Source organism: Protomyctophum bolini (assembly GCF_963924005.1).
Source record: "Protomyctophum bolini genome assembly, chromosome: 1".
In the NCBI taxonomy this organism is placed as follows: Eukaryota; Metazoa; Chordata; class Actinopteri; order Myctophiformes; family Myctophidae; genus Protomyctophum; species Protomyctophum bolini.
Genome location: NC_137862.1, coordinates 5,981,874 through 5,997,565, shown reverse-complemented (window position 1 = coordinate 5,997,565; position 15,692 = coordinate 5,981,874). Strand labels below are relative to the sequence as shown.

Below are 15,692 nucleotides of genomic sequence, written 5' to 3'. Positions count from 1 at the left end.
GCCCTTTGAGCCGTCCGTAGGTGCCCTTTGAGCCGTCCGTAGGTGCCCTTTGAGCCGTCCGTAGGTGCCCTTTGAGCTGTCCGTAGGTGCCCTTTGAGACGTCCGTAGGTGCCCTTTGAGCCGTCCGTAGGTGCCCTTTGAGCTGTCCGTAGGTGCCCTTTGAGCTGTCCGTAGGTGCCCTTGTCCGTAGGTGCCCTTTGAGAGGTTTTACTGTCTGTCTCTCCCCACAGGTACTATCTCCTGCCGCGGGAGAATGGAGGGAAGACGGTGAAGGTGGAGGAGCTGGGCTCGCTGCGCCTCAACATTGTTTACACAGAGGACCACGTGTTCCCCTCCGAACACTACACCCCCCTCCGCGAGCTGCTGCTGCACTCTGCTAACGTAGAGGTGTGTGTGTGTGTGTGTGTGTGTGTGTGTGTGTGTGTGTGTGTGTGTGTGTGTGTGATCTGTCCGTCCGCGAGAGCACACGCTTGTCTGTGTGTGTGTGTGTGTGTGTGTGTGTGTGTGTGTGTGTGTGTGTGTGTGTGTGTGTGTGTGTGTGTGTGTGTGTGTGTGTGTGTGTGTGTGTGTGTTCTCGTATAACTTACCTACTTAGGACCAAAAGTCCTAAAAGGAGCTTCCATATTAGGACCGTTGGACAAGTTAGGACCAAAATCATGGTCCTTATAAGGATTACCACTGCAACAGATACAGGGTGCCATTTTAGCATGCCTGGTGTTGAAATTGGGATGGTCCTAAAAAGTTGTCATTTTTACATTTGAGATCGCCCCCCTCTGACCAACCCATGTAATTACAGGTGTGTGTGTGTGTGTGTGTTTGTGTTCTCGTATTTGCTACCTACTTAGGACCTTTATGAGTAAAAAGAGCTTAGGCACTCAGGGAGTCACTGGGGAGGCACTGGGGAGACACTGGGGAGGCACTGGGGAGAAACTGCAGCCATTGGGGAGACACTGGGGAGGCACTGGGGAGGCACTCAGGGGACACTCAGGGGGACACTGGGGAGACACTAGGGAGGCACTGGGGAGACACTGGGGAGAAACTGCAGCCACTGGGGAGACATTGGGGAGGCACTGGGGAGACACTGGGAGGAACTCAGGGGGACACTGGGGAGGCACTCAGGGGGACACTGGGGAGCCACTGGGCAGACACTGCAGGGCAGACACTGGGGTGGCACTTGGGGAGGCACTGGGGAGGTACTGGACATTTCATATCACCCTTTTTTGGCAGCTTGGCATGGCATATATGATATGGGCATACAAGGTTTCTGCCTGACAGCAGCAATATGTTACACTCCGTTTAAATGTTTTTTTACTGCTCAGGAGAACAGATGACTTCAAATGGACGACGCTTAAAAGGCAAAATGTACACAAAATACAAACACATTGTTTTTATACAAATACAGTATGCTGCTGCCCTATATGCTCCTACATGAATAAGTCATGCACAAATAGTACATATACAGACTTATTGGATTCCATGTCAAATTGGTTTGTGTTGCTTTGATGCATTCTGGATCTGTTCATAGCCTCTGCAAATGGGATACCCAGGTCATCACTTCCTGTGTTCAAAAGTGTTCGAGAGAGTGAATTTGTCCTACTGAAAATGGCTCTAGATAACCTCCTAGATATTCACCCCCAACTTACTGAACAATATAAATATCAGATCCTACTAGAGACCATCTTCAACACTCAAATTGGCCAGATTCAGCATGCAAGACCATATTCCACTGCTTGTGACCAACTTTTTATTTAATTTGTCTTTTAAAAGCTTTTCAGGGGAGGAGACATTACATTATTTATCTGAGCATGTACATACGAAATCACAATAACTTACAGGAGTAAATGTTTTTTTATTTTTAGAACACAAATTGTCCTTATGTGATTGTTTATGTACCCGCATGGTTTGCCTACTGGCAACATTTTTTGTCTCTTCCTCCGATAGTGGCGGTTCTGTGGTTGCTAAGCAACCCAGTCCGCTTCTTAACCCCCCCACCTTACCCCCAGGATCGCACAGACTTTTTTGGAAAAGGGAAAAGGGAGACACATGATGTACATATGCATATTACACACTTATTTTTATCCATATTCCACTGCTCTCTGAGCACTTCAAGAACGATATGGCCTGCCAAGGCTGCTATTTCAGAGTGAAATTGTCACATTATTGAATTCCCCTATTATTCGCATTAGTAATGTTAAGGCCTTGGATGATTTTTTCCCTTATCCATGTTCTGGTGGGAATGTTGCTGTGCTTAGAGGGCCCTAATGGCAAAAACATGTTGTAATGAGGATATCCTTAACTCTGTCCATAGTTCTTATGTTGATAATTGCCTTTAAAATTCCCCTTCATCTCACAAAGCCAAGTCCCTAATTGACAAAAATGAGACCCCTACTTGCTGATGGTGGGTTTGACATCAGATAATGAGCTAGCAATGACACAGCTGCAATAAACCATCTCTCACCAGATCCTAAAAGTGAACCGTGGCTATCAGAGAATGGAGGAGACCCCAAGGAGCTAACATTAGGCCTCGAACGGAACTGCTCTACTGACATACTGAGTTATAAGAACAAGTACATTATTTACCATCAGCCTACAATGAGGAACATTTAAAAAAAATAGTGTCAAGCCATTATGATCCTCTGGGCTGTATGACTCCTTTCACATCTCGTGCAAAAATCATAGTGCAGGATCTATGGAACCAGGAAAGAGGATGGGATAACTTCATTAAAACGTATAGCTTTAACTTTAAAACCTCACACTGCATATGTAACTCAGAGTGCACAAATAGGCCCTCCTCATTCCTACAATAGCAACATATAACAAATGCAGGTAAATGCAAGGTTATCAATTCTCCTGTATAATATACTGTATAGGTACATGACACTCAGACTGGTGTCCTGTGATCTGTCACAGGCCCCTGTTGCTAAATAATTAGCACTGTTTGGCTGGAGCCAAGTAGCTTCCAAAAATCACATTCCTACCTTTTGATACGTTCTTTCAGGGGTAGCATATAATGTGATCCTTTATAGTCAACCATAATAACGTCGTTGTGTTGAGGAATGCAGACTTGTTTATTTATTTTACTCACTCATTGACACAGAGAAATGTGTTTCCTGCCACTAAATGAATGAAGTGGAACCTTACTGTCTTAGTGTATCACTCCGCCAGCTTTTTTTATTTAATTTTTTTTATTCGATGCAATTGTGAACAATAGCCAAGTAATACATAGTAAGATACATATCCATTGGCCAATCAAATGGTTCACTGCAGCTCAACAGTCAGTGTGAGGGGTGGTGATTGTTTACCCACAGGGCCGAGTCCCTGAGGGTGGCCTGGTCGCAACGAGATTCCCCCTGTCCGAAACGGACCAGAGACGGCTGAGATACGCCGGGGACCCCCGCGGACCCCCACCCGGGCACGAGACCCACGGGGCCGAGTCCCCGAGGGCGGCCCGGTCGCAACGAGATGCCCCCCAGCCAAAACGGACCAGAGACGGCTGAGATACGCTGGGGACCCCCGCGGACCCCCGCGGACCCCCACCCGGGCACGAGACCCACTGGGCCGAGTCCCCGAGGGCGGCCCGGTCGCAACGAGATGCCCCCTGTCCAAAACGGACCAGAGACGGCTGAGATACGCTGGGGACCCCCGCGGACCCCCGCGGACCCCCGCCCGGGCACGAGACCCACGGGGCAGAGTCCCCGAGGGCGGCCCGGTCGCAACGAGATGCCCCCCGTCAAAAACGGACCAGAGACGGCCGAGATATCCATTATTTATGGAGCGCCAATAACCATTTGAAAATATATTTAAATTTCAATAGCTGTCTCAGTAGAAATTTGTAAATGGCTTTTGGGAGGAACTGGTTGCTGGTCCTAAGAAGACCCATGGGGGAGGGTAACACATCACACACACACACTCGGTCCTAAGAAGAACCATTTTTTTTTTTTTTAAGGGGGCTAGTGAATCATGGGGTGTGTGTGATATGAAATGTCCAGTACCTCCCCAGTGCCTCCCCAAGTGCCACCCCAGTGTCTGCCCTGCAGTGTCTGCCCAGTGCCTCCCCAGTGTCTGCCCAGTGCCTCCCCAGTGTCTCCCCAATGTCTCCCCAATGTCTCCCCAGTGCCTCCCCAGTGCCTCCCCAGTGTCTGCCCAGTGCCTCCCCAGTGTCTCCCCAGTGTCCCCCCGAGTGCCTCCCCAGTATCCCCCTGAGTGCCTCCCCAGTGTCTCCCCAGTGCCTCCTAGTGTCCCCCCAGTGCCTCCCTGAGTGCCTCCCCAGTGTCTCCCCAGTGCCTCCTAGTGTCCCCCCAGTGCCTCCCTGAGTGCCTCCCCAGTGCCTCCCCAGTGTCCCCTCAGTGCCTTCCCAGTGCCTCCCCAGTGTCCCCCCAGGGACTCCCCAGTGCCTCCCCAGTGTCTCCCCAGTGCCTCCCCAGTTTCCCCTCAGTGCCTTCCCAGTGCCTCCCCAGTGCCTCCCCAGTGTCCCCTCAGTGCCTTCCCAGTGCCTCCCCAGTGTCCCCCCAGTGACTCCCCAGTGCCTCCCCAGTGCCTCCCCAGTGCCTCCCCAGTGTCTCCCCAGTGCCTCCCCAGTGTCCCCACAGTGCCTTCCCAGTGCCTCCCCAGTGTCCCCCCAGTTCCTCACCAGTGTCCCCCTGAGGGCCTCCCCAGTGTCTCCCCAGTGCCTCCCCAGTGTCTCCCCAGTGTGCCCCTGAGTGCCTCCCCAGTGTCTCCCCAGTGCCTCCCCAGTGTGCCCCTGAGTGCCTCCCCAGTGCCTGCCCAGCGACTCCCCAGTGCCTGCCCAGTGTCCCCCAGTGTCCCCCCAGTGTCTCCAATAGCAATACAAGAGCAATAATACAAATTAATCTTAATTTATTAATGTTATTTAATGAATTAATCAAATTAATTAATGAATCAAAAGTTGATTGAAGTTATTATATACTTAAAGCAGCATTAGTATGTAACTTTCCTCTTCTACCCTGGATTTGAACCCGCTTTCCTGCGTGCTGAAAACTTTAGCATTGAGCTAATCGAGCCGAACTGCTTGCTCGGGGGATAAATTTAATCTTGACCATAAGGTCCAAATTCGAGTCAGATCCTGTGTCTAGGTGAGACATGACCTTTGACACGATCTAAATGTCTCAACAGAAGAGCAGGGAGACAAAATACAACCAGCCCAATTGTATAAGTTATATTGTATTAACATACTCTACCATACAGATTGGACAAAATGTTATTGTATTCATTAAAAAAAGAGTTACATTTTCCACCACTGCAAAACTACTGCCATTTGAGGCATTGATTTCTCATTTCTGCATTAATGGTTTTACTCCTAGGTTTAGTTTAGTTTATTTAGGATCCCCATTAGCTGTTACACCTGGCAACAGCTATTCTTCCTGGGGTCCTCACAGAATAATATACATACACAAATTTAAATAAAAACAACATTACAGATATCATAAAAGAAATACATTAAAGCATAACAACCACGGTTAGTGCATTCACTCTAGATTACATTAACTGGTATATTGACAGGGTAAAATGCCTTTTACCCTTAATTTCTGTGATGCATACTGGTAGAGCGTTCCAGAAAGTCATTGCCCTGTACATGACTGTATTCTTCACTGCATCAGTTCTTGGCTTAGGCACTGTAAATCGACCCATTGCAACATGTCTGGTATTATGTACATGTCTATCACTGGTATAATGAATATTTTTATATAAGCATTTTGTTTTTTTATTTGAACAAATGTTCCTAAAAAAATCCAGCCAGACTGGCAGCTAATCTCTGCTCCACCAACAGCCATGACAGCTTCTGATGATTTAACAGTGTACTAGATCTAGTATTGCAGTTCAGGGCAAGGCGAGCTGCCTTATTCTGGGCTATTTGTAATTTACGCAGGTACTTTTTAGGACCACACAACTGGACAATAGTCAAGGTGGGATATCACTAGTGCCTGGATGACCTGGACAGCAGATGTTGGAGTTAAAAACTCATCTCCTAATCATGGACAAACCCCCTCCCATTTCTTAGTTATGTTTTGAATACGAGTAGACCATGTTAGATGACTGTCTAATATAACCCCAATAAGTTTTGTTTCATCTACCTGCTCAACTGCTAGATTGCTCAGATTCAGATTCAATTTGGGTTTTGACTTGAGCATATGCTGTGATCCAAATACAATGGATTTAGTCTTTGAGATGTCCAGGACCATCCTATTGTTCACCACCCACTCTGATATGTTCTGTAGTTCCTTGTTAAGAGCTACAGACAGATCTTCCACATTAGTGGCAGACATATACAAAGTAGTGTCGTCAGAATACATGGCTATATTGGCCCCGACCAGTGGCATGTCATTTGTAAATATAGTGACCTAAGCAACTTCCTTGTGGAATTCCACAGTGAATATGTTTAGTATCTGAGAGACTCCCATTATAGTATACTCTCTGTGATCTGCTGGATGAATAGCTTTTTATCCACCTTAGTGCAGATAAGGTAAAACCATAACATGAAAGTTTGTCAAGCAATAGATTGTGATCAATAATGTCAAACGCGGCACTAAAATCTAACAGTACAGACCCCACTATAGTCTCTTAGAATCCACATTCATTAGACAGTCATCTATTAACTGTGTCAGTGCTGTACATGTAGAAAGCCCATCTCTATAGGCGTGTTGAAAGTCAGCTTTAGCTTCCTTCCATATTTGTGGATTTTTGCCTTTCTCGTAAAAGCTACTATGTTGTGGTCAGTGCATCCAAATTCAACAGAAATCACCTTTGAGCATAGATCAGCTGCATTTGTAAAGATATGATCAATACAGGTGGAGGAGATGCCATTTATTATTTGTGTTCTTGTTGGCTTGTTTGCTAACTGTGTTAAATTGTATGTATCTGCAATAGCATGGAGGGTTTTCTTAAGTGAGCATGTTGGAGAGAACCAGTTCATATTCATATCTGCAGGTATATACAATTCCCTATTACTGTCTGATGCTCTGTCCACCATCAATTTACAATTTACAATTTAGGCATTTAGCAGACGCTCTTAATCCAGAGCGATTTACATTAAGCAAGAACAAAAGCACCATCTCACATACACTGCTGACTACTACTGAGAATTGGAATCCGGTAGTCTGTAACAGCAACACAGCAATATAGGTTTAATATTAGGCAAGTGGACTTAAAATATAAAAAAATATAAAAAGCCACACCCCCACCATGAATATTTCTGTCTCTCCTGTAGATATTATACCCATGTACCATAAATTCCTTATCACATGTTTCATCTAAATGTGTCAGATATGGCAAGTATTCTATATCAGGGGTGCCCAAACTTTTTTCACTGAGGGCCACATACAGAAAAATATAGGAAGGGCTGGGCCACTCACTAGAGATGAGGTATATCACCTCACCTGTCGTGTATTAAAGCAGGGTTTACTGCACAATGTTGTTGGCATGGCGCTGCGCCATGCTTGAAATAAATCGTGCCATGCCAAGCTGCCCAAAAAAAAGGAAGAAAAAAAAGAAAAGAAGGGGGGCTATTGAATCATGGTGTGTGTGTGATATGAAATGTCCAGTACCTCCCCCAGTGCCACCCCAGTGTCTGCCCAGTGGCTCCCCAGTACCTCCCCAGTACCTCCCCAGTGTCCCCTGAGTGTCTCCCCAGTGTCCCCTGAGTGTCTCCCCAGTGTCCCCTGAGTACCTCCCCAGTGTCCCCCTGAGTACCTCCCCAGTGTCCCCTGAGTGCCTCCCCAGTGTGCCCCTGAGTGCCTCCCCAGTGTCCCCTGAGTACCTCCCCAGTGTCCCCCTGAGTACCTCCCCAGTGTCCCCTGAGTGCCTCCCCAGTGTGCCCCTGAGTGCCTCCCCAGTGGCTGCAGTTTCTCCCCAGTGTTTCCCCAGTGCCTCCCCAGTGTGCCCCCAGTGCCTCCCCATTGTCTCCCCAGTGCCTCCCCAGAGGCTCCCCAGTGCCCCCCCAGTGTGCCCCTGAGTGCCTCCCCAGTGCATATAGATGATTAAACTCATAAGAGCCAATGCAGTGAAGTTACTGACCAAAAGGTTTTAGCTTTCTTTTGTTTGGAGACGGTCCTAACATAAATCGTGCCATGCCAAGATGCCCAAAAAAAAGGAAGAAAAAAAAAAAAAGGGGGGGCTATTGAATCATGGTGTGTGTGTGATATGAAATGTCCAGTACCTCCCCCAGTGCCACCCCAGTGTCTGCCCAGTGGCTCCCCAGTACCTCCCCAGTACCTCCCCAGTGTCCCCTGAGTGTCTCCCCAGTGTCCCCTGAGTGTCTCCCCAGTGTCCCCTGAGTACCTCCCCAGTGTCCCCTGAGTACCTCCCCAGTGTCCCCCTGAGTACCTCCCCAGTGTCCCCTGAGTGCCTCCCCAGTGTGCCCCTGAGTGCCTCCCCAGTGTCCCCTGAGTACCTCCCCAGTGTCCCCCTGAGTACCTCCCCAGTGTCCCCTGAGTGCCTCCCCAGTGTGCCCCTGAGTGCCTCCCCAGTGGCTGCAGTTTCTCCCCAGTGTTTCCCCAGTGCCTCCCCAGTGTGCCCCCAGTGCCTCCCCATTGTCTCCCCAGTGCCTCCCCAGAGGCTCCCCAGTGCCCCCCCAGTGTGCCCCTGAGTGCCTCCCCAGTGCATATAGATGATTAAACTCATAAGAGCCAATGCAGTGAAGTTACTGACCAAAAGGTTTTAGCTTTCTTTTGTTTGGAGACGGTCCTAACAAGTAGGGTAAAAATGTGGTAATTTATAGTTTGCCCTTCTTTAAATCTGATGTGATTGTATTAAAATAGATTTTTTTCCACATTCAGGAGTGTAGTTTATATGTTTCTACTATGTCTAGAAAGTGTGGTCCTAACGAGGTAAGCAATAACCTGAAAAAAAAGTGTGGTCCTAAGAAGGTAAGTTATACGAGTATGCGTGTGTGTGTGTGTGTGTGTGTGTGTGTGTGTGTGTGTGTGATCTGTCCGTCCACGAGAGCACACGCTTGTCTGTGTGCGTGCATGCGTTCGTGCGTGCGTGCGTGCGTGTGTTGTGTGTCGTGTGTGTGTGTGTGTGTGTGTGTGTGCATGTGTGTAAATCTCCATTACATATCGTCGCAGTCAAAGCCGTTACTTGGAAAACAATTCCATTGGTTTATGATTTAGTCACAACTTGCTCCTGTTAATGCTTTTCGTTGGTTAAATATTTATAAGACCCACAGACAGCTATTTCAACCTGACATCTCTATTTTGGGCATGTCGTTATATTCTTCAATGATTTGCTAAATTAGCTCAAATATCCGACCTACAAGCTCACAATTGGGCTGTTTTGTAAAACAGCTATTTTAGCTAGTTTTTCCATGACACTGTCATGCGATTATAGAATTAGTGCATTTTATAATAATAAACAATCTTTCAAAGATGGATATGCAAGGTTTCAGTGTCATGCAGGACCTCACATTTGAACCAGGCATGCAACATGGTGGCCTTACACTATGAAACAACGTACACGGTACACATACAATATATCTATACAAATCAGGGGGTCAGTCAGACAGATATTTTGTGAAGCCACTAAGGAAATCGGGACTTCCTGAAAGTTCATATAATGGCCTGTTGTGGCGCCGTCATTGGGCCCAAAAAAACCCATAGCTCCATAGAGGTCCATGTATTTGGGCCCAACTTCACCTAGACTGTATTACCTTAATAAACATGGTCATGAATACTTTCTGCTTCCAGTCACTAGTTTAAAGTCTCATTTCTATTGTCATAATATTCTTTTTGGAAAATTATGGTCCCATTTATAAAGAAAACTACCATAAAGTTGCGTATGTTCTGAGGGGCGTGGCTACCGTTACAGTCTATGATCGGGAGCCACCCCTGTTCGAGTCAAAATAAAAACCAAAGAAGAAGAAGGGGGAAGTCCCGCCTCGTTGTCTGGGCCAGCCAATGGCCAGCTGGGCCCAAACGGATCTAGAAAGATTTACAATTCAAGGATAGACTGGCTTCATCTTAGGTCCATATCAGACCCGGGGAACGCTTTGTCCATATTTGTTTGACAGTCTATGATACAAATACGTACATGTCCGTGTTTCTGCTCTGCGCAGCCTGTATCAGCGTCTACGGCGCACATCCTGGGAGAGGTGTGTCGAGAGAAGCAGGAGGCGGCCATTCCATTAGTCCGTCTGTTTCTCCACTACGGCAAGATTGTGCCTTTCCTCAGCGCCATCGCTCACGCCGAAGTCAACCGCACGCAGTGAGTGTCTCTTCCTGTTACTGTCACCATGTGGTTCTGGAGATGTAGGACTCAGGAGGTGCAGAACGGACCAGGCACAGGCAGAAGAGTGAATAACTAGGAAAACACAAGAAAAAATAACCACGTCACTTACGACGACGAACTGACAAGGAACCGCAAACACTGGGGCAAATATATAGACAAGACTAACTACACACAGGTGAACTGAAACACACAATCAACACTGGGATAGGCTAACAGGCAACAGAACACAGGTGGCTAGGGTTACACTAATACAGGGAGGTGAGACAAGGCAGGAGACGGAAAACAAGGCAGACAGGAAACACTGAACACTATTACAAAATAAGGTACAGAACACAAATACAAGTAATAAGTCCCAAAACACAGACAAGGGCCAGGGGCAGAGGAGCGTACCGTGACAGTTACTGCAATGTCTGTAATTAATGCCAGGTACTATTTACCCCTAGCCAATTATGTTAGCAATGTACCAAACAAGCATCGCTACATATCCAACGGACACGTTATTATAAACCATTATAAATATTAAACATATTATAATGGTGTCCAGTTTGGGTTTGCAACGTATGTGTAACAGGCTAGTTATTAAAATATTCTAGAATCACCAGAGCTTACATCCTACATACTGTAGAATACTAACAGCTTATGTTGTTCACTTTCAATATGAAATTAATCTCCAATAGTTGTGCTGTAAAACATGGTTTCGTCCATAATATTACTGTGCAATTCTAAAGAGCGTATAACCCGTCTCTCTCGCAAAGGGATCCCAACACCATTTTCAGAGGGAATTCTTTGACGTCCAAATGCATTGATGAGACCATGAAGCTAGCGGGCATGCACTACCTGCAAGTCACGCTCAAACCAATCATAGATGAGGTATGTAATGTTAACGGTGACTTTACTCCTGTGTCTTAAGGCTAAGTCAGACCACTGCTTTTCCTTCTCCTCGACGTTCCAACACTTAAATGTATGCTCCGATGTGTGCCGGTGGTCTGTGGCGAAATAGCTGACCTACAAGCTCACACAATGTGTCGCTTTGTGAGCTTGTAGGTTGGCTATTTTCGTTGCGTGCCACTGTTAAATCAGGCTTTAACCCATTCTGACCTGAGATCAGATTCATACGAGGTTTCCACTGGACACACACTGGTCTGATTAACCCATTCTGACCTGAGATCAGATTCTAAAAATGTCAGTCGCTCTTCGATTTTTCTAAAATAGCAGACCTACAAGCTCGTAGCGCGCCACTCGGTGGCGCGCTATGAGCTTGTAGATCTGCTGTTTTTCAATAGCTAAAGCATAACATGATGCCGACACCAAAACGGGTTCCCGTTCAGAATGGGTTAAACTGTTTTGTCTCATTGCAAATCTTTGGTCTGAAGTCTCTGAACTCTGCTTTAATCACTGAACTGCACTTCTCCATATGACATGACGTTTCTCTTAATGTTTACAGATATGCACGGATCACAAACCCTGTGAGATTGACCCTGTTAAACTCAAAGAGTCTGAGAACTTGGATACCAATAGGGTGAGAGGGAGAGAGTGTGTGTGTGTGTGTGCGTGTGCGTGTGCGTGTGCGTGTGCGTGTGCGTGTGTGTGTGTGTGTGTGTGTGTGTGTGTGTGTGTGTGTGTGTGTGTGTGTGTGTGCCAAAAGGTCCCACAAGTATATAGTAGAACTTGAGAAATAGTAATTGTGAGGACCATTTTACTGGTCCTCACAAGATAAATGGTAGTTGTATGGTTAAAAAAAGATCTATAGAGTCAGGCATACCATTGAGGTAAAAGGCTTCAGGTCCTTACACTTACACTTAAGACATTTAGAGGTTTAGGGGTTGTGGTTGTATGCTGTAGTTATTTATGCCCGTGTGTTATTTTTGGCTTGATGGTTAGGGTTAAAAATGGCACACAAAAGATTGACGTCCTAGAATGTTGATGTCCTCGCAAGTATAGTAATACAAACGGTATGTTGTGTGTGTGTGTGTGTGTGTGTGTGTGTGTGTGTGTGTGTGTGTGTGTGTGTGTGTGTGTGTGCCTGCGTTGCGTGCATCTGCCAAACTTGACAAATCTGACCTGGTTTCAACTCTGCAGGAAAACCTGCGGCAGTATGTGGATCGCATCTTCAATGACATCACCACATCTGGTGTTCGCTGCCCCACGGTCATGTGTGACATCTTCTTCTCTCTGAGGGAATCTGCCGCTACGCGTTTCCAAGGTACATAAATAAAAGGCTTTATGTGACTTTATGGTACAATTAGGGGAGAAAGAGTAAAGGACAGGAGAGGATACAGAGAAGAAAGGACAGGATGCATGAGGAGGAGGAGCAGGGATACTTTGTCAAGTCTAAACTCTACGGTGGTTTTATGTGACGCTGCTGCCTCCTCATGGCCATCACGAGGCACTACAGCCACAGCTGAAAAAACATGCAGGGATTGGAAGATGCCACAGTCAATGTTATCTTGTAGTACCCAAACATAATTAACATACAGGAAGTAACAATTAAAAACATTAAACATTTAAAAAAAAGGGAAATAATGACATGAAAACCACCAAACGTTTTTACAGTATGTTCTGAAACTGAACCGAAACCGACTTAAGGATGAGAAATACATACATATATATTATATTGTACCTGTACTTTACTGTACTGTACTCTATTTCCACCATATGGATATTATTACATACTCACAAAATACCATTTGAGCTACGAGTCTTTAATCACCAAGCCCTGACCAAGCCACTCACTGCAGCTGACAGGAAAGAACAGGCATCAGAAACACACACACACACACACACACACACGCACACACTCACCACTACAGCCATATATAACATATAAGGTACATAGGTACCGCAACAGTTTTTTTTTTAAAGCAGGTGATATGTTGCGTAACCCTGTATTCCTCTTATGCCCTCCAGTGGACCAAGACGTGCGCTACACGGCGGTGAGCAGCTTTATCTTCCTGCGTTTCTTCGCCCCGGCCATCCTGTCCCCCAACCTGTTCCAGCTGAGGCCACACCATCCAGTGAGTTGTATGAGTGAGTTGTATGAGGCCACACCATCCAGTGAGTTGTATGAGTGAGTTGTATGAGGCCACACCATCCAGTGAGTTGTATGAGTGAGTTGTATGAGGCATTGAGGCCACACCATCCAGTGAGTTGTATGAGGCCACACCATCCAGTGAGTTGTATGAGTGAGTTGTATGAGGCATTGAGGCCACACCATCCAGTGAGTTGTATGAGTGAGTTGTATGAGGCATTGAGGCCACACCATCCAGTGAGTTGTATGAGTGAGTTGTATGAGGCATTGAGGCCACACCATCCAGTGAGTTGTATGAGGCCACACCATCCAGTGAGTTGTATGAGGCATTGAGGCCACACCATCCAGTGAGTTGTATGAGGCCACACCATCCAGTGAGTTGTATGAGGCATTGAGGCCACACCATCCAGTGAGTTGTATGAGGCCACACCATCCAGTGAGTTGTATGAGTGAGTTGTATGAGGCCACACCATCCAGTGAGTTGTATGAGTGAGTTGTATGAGGCCACACCATCCAGTGAGTTGTATGAGTGAGTTGTATGAGGCCACACCATCCAGTGAGTTGTATGAGGCCACACCATCCAGTGAGTTGTATGAGGCATTGAGGCCACACCATCCAGTGAGTTGTATGAGTGAGTTGTATGAGGCATTGAGGCCACACCATCCAGTGAGTTGTATGAGTGAGTTGTATGAGGCCACACCATCCAGTGAGTTGTATGAGGCATTGAGGCCACACCATCCAGTGAGTTGTATGAGGCCACACCATCCAGTGAGTTGTATGAGGCATTGAGGCCACACCATCCAGTGAGTTGTATGAGGCCACACCATCCAGTGAGTTGTATGAGGCATTGAGGCCACACCATCCAGTGAGTTGTATGAGGCATTGAGGCCACACCATCCAGTGAGTTGTATGAGGCATTGAGGCCACACCATCCAGTGAGTTGTATGAGGCCACACCATCCAGTGAGTTGTATGAGGCATTGAGGCCACACCATCCAGTGAGTTGTATGAGGCCACACCATCCAGTGAGTTGTATGAGGCATTGAGGCCACACCATCCAGTGAGTTGTATGAGGCATTGAGGCCACACCATCCAGTGAGTTGGATGCACTTCACTCACTTCAGCTTCATCCACTTCAAATAATTTGTCGTCACTGGTTCCTTCTTACATCTGACCAAGCTGAGATCCCACACGTGCGTCCACGCATGTGCCCACACACACTCACACACACTAGGGCATTCACTTCTAGACATTTTTACTAGTTGACTAATTGCCTAGTTTACTAGTCGACTAGTTGTTTAACTACACATTATGTAAAAAAGAAAAGAAAAAGTCGCAATAATAGTATAGTGACAAAGCTTTTTGTCTTTTCCAGGATCCTTCCACCTCACGGACCCTTACCCTCATCTCCAAGACCATCCAGACCCTAGGAAGTCTGGCCAAGTCTAAATCTGTGAGTCTCTCTGATTATTAAAACCTACACTCTTATTTATTTGTTTTAGTATTAGTGCAGCAAATGACCAGTTTCCACTTTCTCTCTCTTCCCTATAGGCCAATTTCAAAGAATCTTACATGGCTGCATTTTATGATTACTTCAACGAGCAGAAATATGCAGACGCTGTGAAGAACGTGAGTGCTCCGTTCCCATCCCATAATATGCACCAAAGTATGTTTGTATGAGAACATATCTATATGTCTATATGTATGTAATGTATATGTACGCTACCAATATGTGTGTATGAAAGTTATGAAGAGCATGGAAGTTTTGTTGTAGTTGAAAACCTAATGCGTGTAAAAGCACACGTTGTGATGTGTGGGATATAATGGACAAAATGTGCTTTTGTAGCTACCGAGTGGCACGCTACGAGCTTGTACAGTAGGTCTGCTATTTTTGAAAAATCGTAAAATAATGCGGCACAAATCTTTGAATATATATTCTTTCAGAGTGAACGTTTTCTTTTGTTTTTTTGACGCCAGGCCTAAATGGGTTTAACCATAGCAACGGGTTTAACCATAGCAACGGGTTTAACCATAGCAACGGGTTCCCCGGGTGGTTCAAGATGTCACGGTCAGATATTTGAAGTCCTTTATTTTTCTCCACAGTTCCTGGACCTGATCTCCTCCTCTGGGAAGTGGGACCAGAAGAGCATTGAGACGCCCATCATGCTGAAGGAGGGGTAGGGGAGACAAAAAATAACTCTCTTCCCAAGCAGGACATTACAATGTTTTATTATACTTTGAGCATGTGTGTTTTTACACATTCAGATTAACATTGGAGGGCCAACTAGAAAGATCTTTATGGAATTACAATTTATAATTAAGGCATTTACCAGACGCTCTTAATCCAGAGTGATTTACAGTAAGCAAACATGGTAACACGTCAATAACTCAATACATAAACAATAGTCATCAAGAATCATAAG

At 46.1% G+C, this 15,692-nt stretch overlaps 1 protein-coding gene across 2 annotated transcripts in view; it reads left to right on the top strand.

The window, feature by feature from the left end:
* Window positions 1–15,692, top strand: part of rasa3 (RAS p21 protein activator 3) — a 77,684-nt gene that overhangs the window by 49,666 nt on the left and 12,326 nt on the right. For both annotated transcript variants that reach the window (XM_080765863.1, XM_080765862.1), the window contains exons 10-18: window positions 231–387; window positions 10,070–10,218; window positions 10,998–11,112; window positions 11,687–11,761; window positions 12,322–12,445; window positions 13,150–13,256; window positions 14,645–14,722; window positions 14,821–14,898; window positions 15,373–15,446. In XM_080765863.1, coding sequence (XP_080621989.1) covers window positions 231–387; window positions 10,070–10,218; window positions 10,998–11,112; window positions 11,687–11,761; window positions 12,322–12,445; window positions 13,150–13,256; window positions 14,645–14,722; window positions 14,821–14,898; window positions 15,373–15,446 — 957 coding nt within the window. The remainder of the gene's footprint in view (window positions 1–230; window positions 388–10,069; window positions 10,219–10,997; window positions 11,113–11,686; window positions 11,762–12,321; window positions 12,446–13,149; window positions 13,257–14,644; window positions 14,723–14,820; window positions 14,899–15,372; window positions 15,447–15,692) is intronic.